This window comes from Asterias amurensis, chromosome 14 (assembly GCF_032118995.1).
Source record: "Asterias amurensis chromosome 14, ASM3211899v1".
NCBI lineage: Eukaryota > Metazoa > Echinodermata > Asteroidea > Forcipulatida > Asteriidae > Asterias > Asterias amurensis.
In genome coordinates, this window is record NC_092661.1 from 4,732,361 (window position 1) to 4,745,664 (window position 13,304).

Here is a 13,304-nt window from a genome sequence, read left to right on the forward strand (position 1 = left end):
AGTGAAAGTACTTTCATGGGAAATGTTTTTGATCTGGGACAAAAAGACAACTAAAAGACTGCAAAACAGTATCCCTTTTTCTACGAAATGTACATGTACATGTATAAGCTCCTGTGTCTGTTTGAAGGTTTTGAGGAAATCCTGAAATCAGGAAAGACCCTGAAAACTCACACCTCTGTAAAACTACTCACCTAGATTTGGAGAGGACTTGGCGTAGTCTGCTTGTGTCATGTCATAGCGCCTTGGTGCCGCTGTTGGACCATCACGCTGTGTGGGCCACTCTCGGCTCTCACCAGGGTATCGACCCTGGGGCGCTGACATCTGCCCTGGGGCTAAGACACGAGAGATATCTTCACTCTTAGGGCGCATCTGTGGGCCGGGTTGAGTTGGGGTAGGCGGCCCTGACTGAGATGGTGATGGTTGGGCTCCTTTGTTAGCTGTTGGCAAAACAAAAGGTTGTATACAAACATCAGGAACGAAAGTTGGTCATTAGAAAAAAATAAATATTTCATTCAGTACCAGGGCTGACCTACATGTACACGAGGTGTAGGCTTTGGTAGACTTTTCTGATTTATCCGAGGGTAAACAAATCAGAAAACAGATATTAGTGGGATCAATAACATGCCCGAAACTTTAACATCTGTGCTGATTCTTATTTTAACAAGCACTGAGAGAACATTTGATGCCTGCGAGGGTAGAGGTTGATATTGTGTATGAAAAAGCCACAAGCGCCTTACAGGCAGCTCAGGGCTGTATACTCCCACGGGAGCTGAGAAGCATTACAGGGATGTTATTGGCCCCATGACCAGGGCACTAATGTAAAAAGAGCATTGATACGGTTATGGTGAAATGCACTATATAAGAATTTGTTATTATTATTACTATGCTTTGGTAAGCATCCTTTGACACTTGACACAATTGAAAGAGACTCAACATTCGAACTTCATTTTCATTACAATGTTAGGTACTTATATTCAATAGGAGACTTTTGAACACTAGGTGGCAGCAGACTTACCAGGTAAATATATTGTTTGAGCATGCGCACATTACCAGGAACAATGGATTTTACCTAAAAAGTCTGCTGCCACTAAGCGTCCTGAAAGTCCCCTATCAAAAAAACATGAGACCCCCTAAACTTGAACGTACTGTGTTTACTGGCCTAAGACCAGAGTCGCTGGCGATCGGCCTTCAGTCTACTGTTAACTTTGAGCCCTGTTAATGATGGTGGCTCTGATCCGGCCAAATCACAATGGGACCCTGCACCCTGGCGCCAGTTCATTGTTTGCTGTCATAGCCCATGTTGCGCGCCAGCAGGGTAGACAACATTGAGCAGAGGAATGGGGAATAGGGGTACGGTATGGTTATTGTCATGCAGTCAATTTAAGCCAGAATTGTAAGCAAATCTGCTATCCTCGATTCAACTCTGGCATCGGTTTGTTATATAAAGGGGTTACTGTACCTCTTTGCATTGGAGGTGAGGCCTGGCTAAGAATAGCTGCTAAGCCATGATAGATGGCTCCCTGCTTAGCGATCTTCAATCGCACTACCTGACCAGTTTTCATCAGGAACATCGCAGCTCTAAACAATCGGAACAAAAACAGTAATTAGTCAATAATGATAATGCTTTACACAGGCATGTGTGGCCACGGGGAACATGTGGGAAGATGTATTTCTTTAGTACAAGGGGTAGCCACAATGCACACATACTTTTCAGACTAAAATAACTATATTGCCAAAATTTCTTAGGGCAAAATAAAAAAAAACTAAAATCTGACTTAAAGTAGGAAGAATATTAAGCCTGTCTATAGGAAAAAAACTATAATACTTAATCTTATTTATAACTTATTAGTTAAAGGCTTTCTTAATTAATTGATTCGTTTACTAAAGCAGTAAATCAATAGACAACATAATTAACATGTTAACTAAACACTAAAAAGCACATACAAAAATAAAAACCACTAGATCAGTAAAAACAAAAATCAAATAAATAATTAGTTTTTAAAAACACAGTCTCAGAAAAAAAACCTGTTACACATTTAAAATCATCAAAAAAACAAACATAACATTATTAATGCAATAAATAGCAACACTGCTGAAAAAGGATTCGCTGCTGAAAGCGCCTTCATGCAGTCAAAACCAATAGAAACCAAAGAAGAAAAAAAGCATTCAACTGTGTTTTCTCTTGGTCGCTAGGTTCATGAAGTTATATTCAAGAAAAAAATTTCAATTAGCCCGGATATTCACTGTTCAAAGCTCCCAACAGTCAAACTAATAGAAACCAATGAAACAAAAGGCCATTCAACTCTTGATTTATCTTGGTCATTTAGAATCTTTGCTGTGTAAGGGGCTTGCCACATGAGGCAACTTTTACTGGCAGCTTGGGGGCAACCAAATCAACTACAGTACAAGCAAAAGGCACACTTTGGTAGAACATGAGTAAGCTTCAAACAATGTCTTCCATTCCTTAAGAAAAAATATGCGAACATTGAAATGTGAGTGGCTGTTCCTTTTAGAAATTGCTTGGAATTGGTTGCCGGTGTCCTAGGGAAATCTGTCCCCTGAAGATTTTGTCCCCAATATGGGAAATTAATGTTGGGCGAAGGTGGAAGATTCAGAAGAGAGCATATCAGAAGAAGTTTGCCGTATGGGGGACAAAATCTCTGGGGGGACAGAATACCCGACACCAGAATCTACGGGGGGAGTGGTGACCAGAACCTCCTGCCTGGAGTGACATGGCCCTAAAACTTAAACATCAACTCACTGTTCTTGGGTACAGCCAACCAGACTGTTTCCATCCACCTCGAGAATCTGATCACCGGCCATTATGCGACCATCCTATGGAACCAGAACAAAAACAAGTAATAATATGAAAAATGTCCAGCACAAACATCAATTATGCATGTAAGTTAGATACAGGCATAGAACGCGGGTCCTTGATCATTTGTCTTGTATGGCTGCTTCCCAACTGAACTCGGGACCTGTTGTCTCGAGTGTCACCCTCGTTTGATTTACAAACTCGCGAGCGCCCCCCGCGAGTTGCGAGTTTGTGTACACGTTGCTGGTCTCGCTCGTCCCGGTCCATTCGTGCCTCGATGGCAACATGAGTGGCTGTACTGTATTTGGTCCTTTGGAAAAAAGGAGGAATGCTTGATTGAGCACAATAGACCTCTCAGGCTTTCCAGTTTTTCTGGAAAAGAAATATGGAATCAGGCAAAGTAGAAAGAACATCATGTCTGTAGATTTATCACTTGACGAATGCATCTACACAGTAAACTTCTGTAAACTTCATTTGACAATAAAACTGGTTGTGATTACCATTAATACATTACATATCAGAAAAAAATACATTTAAAGTCTGGGTAATTAATGCTGCAACTTAGCAGCAAATCAAATGCACAGTTTACTAGCCCGTTGGCTACTTTAAGCCCAAGCCCTGATGTGGATTCAGGATTGTTGGTGTATATCTCTCCCGAGAGTACCCACCTTATGAGCAGCGGCGCCCGGTACTACCGCCTTGACGTAGACACCCATCTTCTCTTGACCTTGACCCTTGGCTGCAACGATACTAAGACCCATACGACTGCCCCCCTTATTCAGCTGAATACTGAAGACTTCTGGTTCCTTGCCTGGTGGCGCTTTGGCATCGGCACGGACTTGAGGAGCAGGCTGAAATCATTTGAAATTTTTAAAAGGTGAAATTAAAATCAAAATTTTCTAAACCTATTAATCGTGTTAATATTAGTAGGATTTGAAACTTTGCATGGTGGAAGTAACTCAGAGAGGCGTTAACCACCCACTCTTTTCAGAACCAACACTACTCTAATAAGAAAAACGCACATGGTTTTACCCAAAACCTCTATAATGAGTTAAAAATATTAATGATGCATTTGTATGATTAGGAATACTGTAGGAGGGTTGTGAATTGTGAACACAACGTCGACCTAAATTCTAAATCTGCCTAAAGCATAGATAAAACCCTACTTCAAGACTAAAGTTGCTAAACTGGCTTCTACCAGTTTAAAAAAGGACGAAGATCACAAAGCCATTTTTTCTACTGATGTTGTTAAACTTCTGCAAAAAGGGGTGCGTTTTGGCGGCTATTAGTAATACATGTACGTGTTTCAGGCATTGGCCAGTGATTAACCAATCGCCACTCACACCCAATCAGGGCCCAATTTCATAGCGCTGCTAAGCACACAAATTTGCTTAGCATGAAATTTCTTCCTTGATAAAAACAGGAATACCAACCATATTTCCATTTATTGCATATTGCTTGTTACTTGTATTCAACTATTGTTTGTTTATCCTCAAAACCACGTGGTAATTTGGTTGGTAATTCTGTTTTTATCGAGGCCAAAATTTCATGCTAAGCAAATTTTTGTGCTTAGCAGCGCTATGAAATTGGCCCCTGTTTATGGTTACAACTGCACAATATCGACAGAAAAATGAGACAGTCAGGGTTCAGCGATCACTGTGCAAGAACCCCTAGAGCCTGAGACCGGTGTTCTTCTCCACTCAGCCACGACACGGCACAGTGTAATAAAGCGCAAACACTCTTACCTTCATCATGACTGGTGACATCGGGGGTGCGCTCTGCTGCTCTTGCTGCTGTTGTCTCTGCAGTGTAGAGGGCTGGTGTGGCGGACCGTGGGGAGAGGGTCCCTGTTCCCGCAAGTGGGGTGGAGGCCCTTGTTGCTGAATGTGGGGTGGGGGGCCTTGTTCCCGCATGTGGGGTTGGGGTCCTGGTTGCATGTGGGGTGGGGGTCCTTGTTCCCGCATGTGGGGTGGGGGCCCTGGTTGCATGTGGGGTGGGGGTCCTTGTTCCCGCATGTGGGGTGGGGGTCCTGGTTGCATGTGGGGTGGGGGTCCCTGTTCTCGCATGTGGGGTGGGGGTCCTTGTTCCCGCATGTGGGGTGGGGGCCCTTGTTGCTGAATGTGGGGTGGTGGTCCCGGTTGCTGCATGTGTGGCGGGGGTCCAAGGTCTAAAGCGTTTTGGCTTCCATACAGATAAACCGTCCAATCACCTGAGGAGGTTGGGTTGACGGTTAATCTTGCCAGACCTGAACGACGAAAGAATCAAAACCAAAATCAACAATACTGTTACAGCCTCCAAGGAATAGCATCACTGAGAATATATTATTGAAACTCTGCTAAGAGACATTAACTGTAAGTGTCTTGCCAACAACTCAAGATTTTGTTCAATTTGTTTGGAGGTATTTGGTCAATGTCTACGATTAAAAGTTGCTTGCATAACAACTTCAAACCCTTTTCCCAATACTTTAGAGTATAAACAAGAACCAGTACCTGCAGAGTTTCTTTTGATGTATTTTGTTGTTAATAAACTTGCAGGCAATGGCACAATATACTGCCCATTTTCAGGTCATTGAATCCAACCAAATACATGTAAGAGATGATCGTTTTAAAAATTGCTCCATTCCAAACTGGTCAATACCAGGACTGAAATTTCATCTTTAGGAGGGCAAGGCCGCTTTCATTTTGCAAAGGGCACTTCCATTGGAAAATCTTTAAGTCAATGGGAAACTAGGCGAGGGTAGGGCAACAGAGGTAATAGCCTCCATGGCTCGCTTGAAATTCCAGGCCTGGAGGACAGAACCGAGGACAATCCATTTGTTTTATACTTTGTAAAAATGGTCTGTCCATGGACGTCCATGAGTGTCAGGATAATATCTTGTTTCCTTAAAGACACTGGACACCTTTGGTAATTGGCAAAGCCCAGCCTTCTCACTTGGTCTATCTCAACATATGCATAAAATAACAAACCTGTGAAAATTTTAGCTCAATCGGTTGTGGAAGTTGCGAGAGCATAACACCCATGTTACACGAAGTTGTGTGGTTTCAGATGCTTGATTTTGACACCTCAAAATCTAATTCTGAGGACTCAAAATCGAATTCGTATAATACTACTTCTTTCTCGAAAACTACGTCACTTCAGAGGGAGCCGTTTCTCACAATGTTTTATACTATGAACCTCTCCCCATTACCCATTACCAAGTAAGGTTTATGCTAATATTTATTTTGAATAATTACCAATAGTTTCCACTACCTTTAAACACGTGTTGATGTACCTGTCATTGTAAATATGATCGCCTTTTTATCTTCTCCATTTTTGGAGGTTATGTTGAAATAAATAAATAAATTGGTGATTCATGTACTGTGCTTCCTTACCTGCCCGTAGTAATGGCTCCAGGAATTCCTGTAGCCCTGTGGGTACACCTTTCACTATCTCACAGGAGTATCCGTCCTCAGGAACTATCAACGCGAGACGGAGCTCAGTGTCTTCTTCTAAGGGTACAGGGCGACCATCCGGTGAGGGTTCATCGTTAGTGGTCTGAGCCACTGCTACCAGCTGTAATTAAATCAAATAATAACAATATTTATTGTATGTAAACTTTGCATCAGGGAATAAGAACTGAATTTGTTATTACCCTTTCGTAGAACTCAGAAAAAAGTACTGAGTGTATAACGTCGACTATGCCCGCCCTGAAAATAACGGTCGCAAATAGGTCGGTCGTGTGTACTGAATGATGTACAACTAGCCTTCCGTGTCATCTTCGCAGACGACATTTTACCGTATTCAGGGTTGTTGATTACTAGGTATATAAAAGAAATATTGACTGCTTAACAACCGAGGCAGTTAAAATTGTAGGCCCTTGGTCATGTAAATACCATGACTATGAACTCAGCCTCGCTTCGGCCATAGTCATGGTTTTGACATCACTGAGGGTCTGTAATTTTAACTGTGCCCCTCATAGCAGTCAATATTTCCTTACTATAAAACTAGTGTAACTATTTACCTTCATAATGATCTCATTTGGGATTTGACTCTCGTTGTGGGATGGGATGTAGTTCTCAAGGAGAGCTCGGAGTTGTCTTGAGTTGAGTTTGAAGCATTGTGAGCACGCTGTACTTAGGGCCTCCCTGGAATCTTTAGGTGCCATCAACAACTTCAGTGCCTGTTTACAAAACACAGTAATGTAGTTTACTGATTTATTTATTCACTATATCTGCCTAACTATGGGGTTCCGAAAAGAACTGGCGGACTCAACAATTTGGACCGTATACTCTGTCTGTCACCAGGAGACTTCGACAGTATACTGTCTGAAACATTGAGTCCACTGGTTCATTTCAAAACCCCTATTAGTGAAATTTCTTAAGTTAGGACACGTGTACTAAAGGGACAAGTCTTATTATTTTCATCATCAGTTGTTTTCTCAGAATCTTGTCAACATTTTCTCCATGAAAAACAACGGATATCATACCTTGTACAGGACAAGGATCTTTTACCTCCCATCAATTTACCTCGTCAGAAGTTGGGTGTCGGAGAAACCATGGAAGAAGTTTACAGTGCCTAGGTTACATTTGTTTACAAACAGCAGAGATTTAGACTGCTATTTACTGGAAAACACGCAGGGAGGTCTGGCTCACTATAATAATTTTCTCAACACATCTTGGTTAAATACAATGACCTCCAAACCTTCCAGATCGATCCAAAACCCAAATTTTGGATATACTACAATCAAAAAGCCAGTCCTACTAAAGAGCGCTCAGCGGGGTGCATTGGCATGGGGCATGTCCTAAGTGCATCAGAATACTCTGTGCCTTTTCAGCAAGTAAAACCGTGTCTGTCATAGAAACACAGTCGCAGATATCCAACAATATATTTACATCAGAGAATGTTATCCGTCTACCTCTCCTGGATTTGTTTTAGTCATCCATGATTTGCTACATGTACGTTATTTGTAAGCCTTGTTTGGATGTGTGAAGCTCACCTGTGTGATCTTGCTGGTGTGCGCCTCAGCAGCCAGCTCGAGTCCTTGTTTCTCGGCCCACACTATGATCCGATGCAGTCTCCTCATCAACATGGCTGCACCGTCCCGATGGCAAAGCCGAAGCTGCTGGTTAGCGATGAGCTTGTTGAATAACCAAGCACCGACAAAGTGGAAGAGCTGTGAGAAGAGCTGAATGGTGAGACCAGCGTTGACTCGACATCGACGGAGGAGCGTCATGACAGAATGGAAGACATGGACCACGTCACCTGTTAAGATTCAACATACATTAATAATCATAATAATGATAATAATAATAATAATAACAATAATAACATTTATATAATACTAATAGGCCTAGCGCTTCATAATGGCAAACACACCCAGCTGTTTTACATACCCTCTGCGGACATTCCTTTGTTCTGTAAAGGAAAATCCTTGACATTTTTCAACAGGCACAGCATGTCCTCACTAGTCAGTTCTTTGTTTTCATGGGTCCTCACTAGTCATTTGTGTACAAAACCAACAGGGATTGCTTCAATACAGGAACAACAGAAAGCACAATAGGTGTCCTCTAATGTAATGGTCAAACACGACTGTGTGTGTGGATGTGTGTAAGTCCACATAGTGTTTAAAACCCTGCCTTACATTACATTGACATCTTTTGTTCTCAAGTCAACAACACTTCGTATGTAATGCTTCAACAATATAGAACCAAAGCTCATGAGGTATTTTAACACATGGCCTCACAAGCCTGAAGATTTCATCTTTGAGGACAAGGTCACTTTCAGATTGCAAGGCGCACTTCCACAAGAAAAACATTCAAGTCTATGGGAAACTTTAGAAGGATCACAAGTGCAAGACTAGGGCGTGGCCTCCATTTAATTTCAAGCCTGGTGTGGGCACAAACTTTCTTAGTGCCGCGAATGCAAAGTTTCACTTTCAACTTGATGTACACAAAAGAAATCAACAAGCTAAAAAATTAATAATACCTACCTTCACACAACTCTGTAACAAAAGTGCAAAAAGAGTACATGGGCATGGATGTTGGCAGTTTGAACAGTTTGAAAAGAAAACACAAAAAACTCATAATAATTTTGACAGCAAAACGCAGGACCACAACAACGCTTGAAATGTACAGCTGAACTGAATACAATGGCAAGTCAAAATAAATCACAGCAATGCAAGACATGTACACAAATTCAATGTAGCTTAAAAGGTGCCCGGGTGCATGAAGGCCACAGTTCAGAGAGCCATTTGCGAGTGAGATTTGAATTACGTCTCGAACAATGATTTACTTAGCGCCAATTTACCGCTTAAATTTGAATTCCTCAGACTAGTGAGACAGTTGCTACATTGTACAAAATGTCACATGATTCATGGTAAGCGTTTACGTAGTAAACATAAACATACATGTAAAGCAAACACCCATACACAATTCTGTGTCAGGCACACTGGCACAGGATTTGCTCATCTGGGGGTTGCTTTACAAAAGCTTGCCACAAACCATTTGAAATACATGTAGCAACTGTCTGTAGTTTGAACAGTTACAATTAAAGCAGTGGACACTATTGGTAATTACTCAAAATAATTATTAGCATTAAACCTCACTTGGTAAAGAGTAATGGGGATAGGTTGGCAGTATAAAACATTGTGAGAAACGGCTCCCTCTGAAGTGGAGTAGTTTTCGAGATAGAAGTAATTTTCCACGAATTTGATTTTGAGACCTCAAGTTTACAATTTGAGGTCTCGAAATCAAGCATCTGAAAAGCACACAACCTTGTGTGACAAGGGTGTTTATTCTTTCATTATTATCTCGTAACTTTGATGACTAATTGAGCTCAAGTTTTCACAGGTTTGTTATTTTTTGCATATATGTTGAGATACACCAACTGTGAAGGCTAGTCTTTGACAATTACCAATAGTGTCCACTGCCTTTAAAGCAGTAAGTAGTGACTGAAGCAAGTCATTGTACCAGACGACATTATTCAAATCAAACTCCTAAATGACTTAATCCATAAAGCTGTTAAGCTGGTAAATGTCACTGAAAAGATTGATCCGCTTAGCAGAAATTATGCAAACCACCAGCAACAAGTGATGTTAAGTCTTTGTAATGTTGGCTGGTTATCAGTTTCTGCAAGGAATGTCTGTGCTTAACATACTATGTGAGCTTAGCCCGTCTAGCTGTCTAGCCAAAGATCATACTCGCCGTGGATGCAAAAATCAGTTGTACCTGTACAACCCATAATATGTTATAATGAGAGGGCATTAGGCCAAATAAAATAAAAATACATACCAGTTGATCGTCCGGATTTTTCAAAAAAGAGGAGGATGAGGGCCTTATTATTTACTATTTACTATTTTTTTTAAAGACGGCGACTTAGTATTTCAAATCAAACAGGCCACAAATTCTTCAGTTTGAATCAACGGAAAACTTATTTAATACCTTTATTAGCTGCATGAGGACCTGTGTTAACACTAATACTTAAACAGGGTCGGATATCACTAACTGATTTGTTGGAAGGCATTCACTAATATTGTATTATGAAACAGACGGTTACAAGTGTTCGAGAGCATCACGTTAGATTTGGGAAAACTCCTAGGCCAGTCCTTTTGAAAATATAGAAAGATACAAAAAAAAAAAAAAAAATCGAAAAATAATTAATAGTAAACAAAAAGGATGCAGCCCCCAAAAAGGGGCGGGGACGATCAACTGGTATTTTTTTTATTTGGCCTTATCACTCAAGAAATACTATTGACTTTGGGATGTACATGTACCAAGGCAACACAATTCAGCAAGATACATTTTGTTCGGTGAGATAGACATACTTATTTACTTCTAATACAGAGTTTCGAGAAACGTCAAAAAGCTGAGCACTTAAGGTTCAAAACGCAAACAAATTAAAAAGCAGGCACAGAAAGAGTTTAAGCCGCGAGCTTCTTTAACGAGTGACATTTTGTAATGCTTATCAGCTCTATGGACCCATGGGGGCTTGGAGGTGATTCTTACCCACGGTTGGCCTGGTCTGCGGAGGGCCATGGTTGGGTGGATTGAGCCAGCGAGCGCTGATGCGTAATGGGTTATCCTTGGAACCTCCTCTCCATCCGTCGTTACTCTTATCATCATCTGAATCGGCATGCGACATGAAATACCCCACATCAACAGAGCAATGATAATCAAATAAAAAAGCATGCGGCAGGAAACAAACAGCATGTCAGAAGCAATGTTCACAGGGGTAAGTGAGAACAATAATAACAGAGTAGGAAAGAAGAAAAGAAAAAAGCGAACAGTAAAACATTCTTCTTTTTTTTATTGATAATTTTGACGAAGTATGTCGTTATGTATGGAAAGACAAAAGGATTTTTAATGGAGGGGAAAAAAGGTGAAATATGAACTAGGCTTGACAGTGGCAATGTGCGAGGTGTTGTGAGCATGGTGTGATACTTCAATAATGATTGACAGAGCAAAGTCCCAAGAAATAAAACCCCAGGGAGCTCCCGAGGAATTGTTTATTACCACCACCAACCTATGTTCGTTTCACACTTGATGCAGTATTCCTGGGGAAAGTGACCAGTCAGTAAGCTAAAGCCCAGGATTCTTACATGAATATAGCCCAATTCAAACTTACTGGGAATGGTTCGTGCGACGCAAATTTTCTTGGATCAATATTGGCAGGGGAGCTGTTACGGATTATTGTGGCACCAAAATTCACCTCGCATTCACATTCCCTGGAAGTATGAACCAGGCTTAACACATGTAACTCAACTCCCAAGGGGTAGCCATTTCTCAGGGAATTGCCAGTGTCAGCAACTCTAGTGGGAGTTTTCAAAGAATTTCTGAATTTTTCAAAAAATTTCCCAGGGAAAAGAACCCAAGATAAGCTCACTCAAGAACACCAGCATTATTTCATCAAGTCAGGTAACTTCCACAGATGAGGTAGGAATAGAAAGTTTACACACATGCCACCTTTCAGAAATTACAACAGAATTTTGTTTTAGCAAGATAGGCTTGAATTTGCAACAAGCATGTCAAATGAAAGTACGTATTTCAGTGTTCACAGCACAGCAGGAAAAAATACTCAAAGAAAAAGTAACATGACAAACACTGCCGCGCATTAACAGAAAAACATTGTATCTCACACCAAAATGCTCCGTGCACTAAGCCAGGCATGTTTTCTGACCCTAACATGCCTAACAAACATCCCTTTAAAGTGTACAGTTTTTACTATTACTATGTGAACCAACACAGTCCGTTATTTTGTGAAGTCAAAAACTTGGTACTTTGGCTGGTTACCTCAATCTGGTAAGCATAATTTTGTAGTGCTTAGCTACTTCTTGTGCTTTATGCATCAGCAGAGTCTGGGTTTCTGATCAGCAGAGTCTGGGTTTGAGTCCCAGTTGTGGTACGCCAAGTCCCGAAAAGGGTTTTTAAGAAAGAGTGAGTGTATTGAGCGGAGACTAACCTGTTGACATATCTCTTTCTGCGTCGGCCTCTTCACTTGGATCCAAATAGGCAGACAACATCATGTTCATCTCTCGCTGGATACTGTGCACAAGATGCCTGCAAGATCAAATCACACATCATCAATGAAAAGGTCTGCCCTTTAAAGGCAGTGGACACTATTGATAACTACTCAAAATCATTATTAGCATAAAAACTTACTTGGTAACGAGTAATGGGGAGAAGGTTGATAGTATAAACTTTGTGAGAAACTGCTCCCTCTGAAGTACAAGTTTTTGAGAAAAAGTAATTTGACACGAATTCGATTTCAAGATCTCAGAATTAGATTTTGAGGTCTTGATATCAAGCATCTAAAGGCACACAATTTTGTGTGACAGGGTGTTTTTTCTTTCATTTCTATCTTGCAACCTCTACAACCGATTGAGCTCAAATTTTCACAGGTTTGTTATTTTGTAATATGTTGAGATACACCAAGTGAGAAGACTGGTCTTTGACAATTACCAATAGTGTCCAGTGTCTTCAAAAGGTTTGGCGAGTTACCAATGCAGCATCCGAATTGGCGACTACAGCTACGGTTACGCCTGTTGCTAAGGGTGTCGCTAAGGACATCCTATATTTCATTGCATGATGACGCGCAAATCTAGCTGTTGTCCTAGCTGTAGTCGCCAATTCGGAAATGGCTTATAATGTTGCAGTTTTTATTGCACATGTTATAGTTGTTATGCCATCGGTTCATTTCAGTGGTCATCATAGATATGGTTTATAGTCTGGCTGGATCAGCCCAATTTAATAGTTCTGCTTACCGTACGCAAAGAGTCGGAAGCAGGGAATTTTGTGGTTACGGCAAGCGTATTTCCTGGGTTGGCAGGGAATTTTGGCTTGTGTGTGTTACGCTTACACAGCTAGCGCAGAAATTTGGCGCTTCCACCAGAGCAGAGAATGGTGATTGTAGGCGCAGAATTCGGCGGTAAGCAGAGCTTTGAAATCGCGCCCAGAAGTAGCAGCACAAATTCAAGGTCTAGTTCTTTGCCAACTGTTTCGACTTTGAGCAGCTC

At 41.2% G+C, this 13,304-nt stretch overlaps 1 protein-coding gene across 2 annotated transcripts in view; it reads right to left on the reverse strand.

Moving 5' to 3' along the window:
* LOC139947605 (uncharacterized) overlaps positions 1 to 13,304 on the reverse strand; it is a 42,685-nt gene that overhangs the window by 6,493 nt on the left and 22,888 nt on the right. The window contains exons 13-22 of one of the 2 annotated variants that reach the window (XM_071945552.1): positions 12,251 to 12,348; positions 10,798 to 10,914; positions 7,791 to 8,056; positions 6,816 to 6,974; positions 6,187 to 6,367; positions 4,561 to 5,060; positions 3,484 to 3,666; positions 2,762 to 2,835; positions 1,460 to 1,578; positions 192 to 437 (exon numbers count right to left, since the gene is read on the reverse strand). In XM_071945552.1, coding sequence (XP_071801653.1) covers positions 192 to 437; positions 1,460 to 1,578; positions 2,762 to 2,835; positions 3,484 to 3,666; positions 4,561 to 5,060; positions 6,187 to 6,367; positions 6,816 to 6,974; positions 7,791 to 8,056; positions 10,798 to 10,914; positions 12,251 to 12,348 — 1,943 coding nt within the window. The remainder of the gene's footprint in view (positions 1 to 191; positions 438 to 1,459; positions 1,579 to 2,761; positions 2,836 to 3,483; positions 3,667 to 4,560; positions 5,061 to 6,186; positions 6,368 to 6,815; positions 6,975 to 7,790; positions 8,057 to 10,797; positions 10,915 to 12,250; positions 12,349 to 13,304) is intronic. The other variant, XM_071945553.1, reaches the window with a different exon arrangement.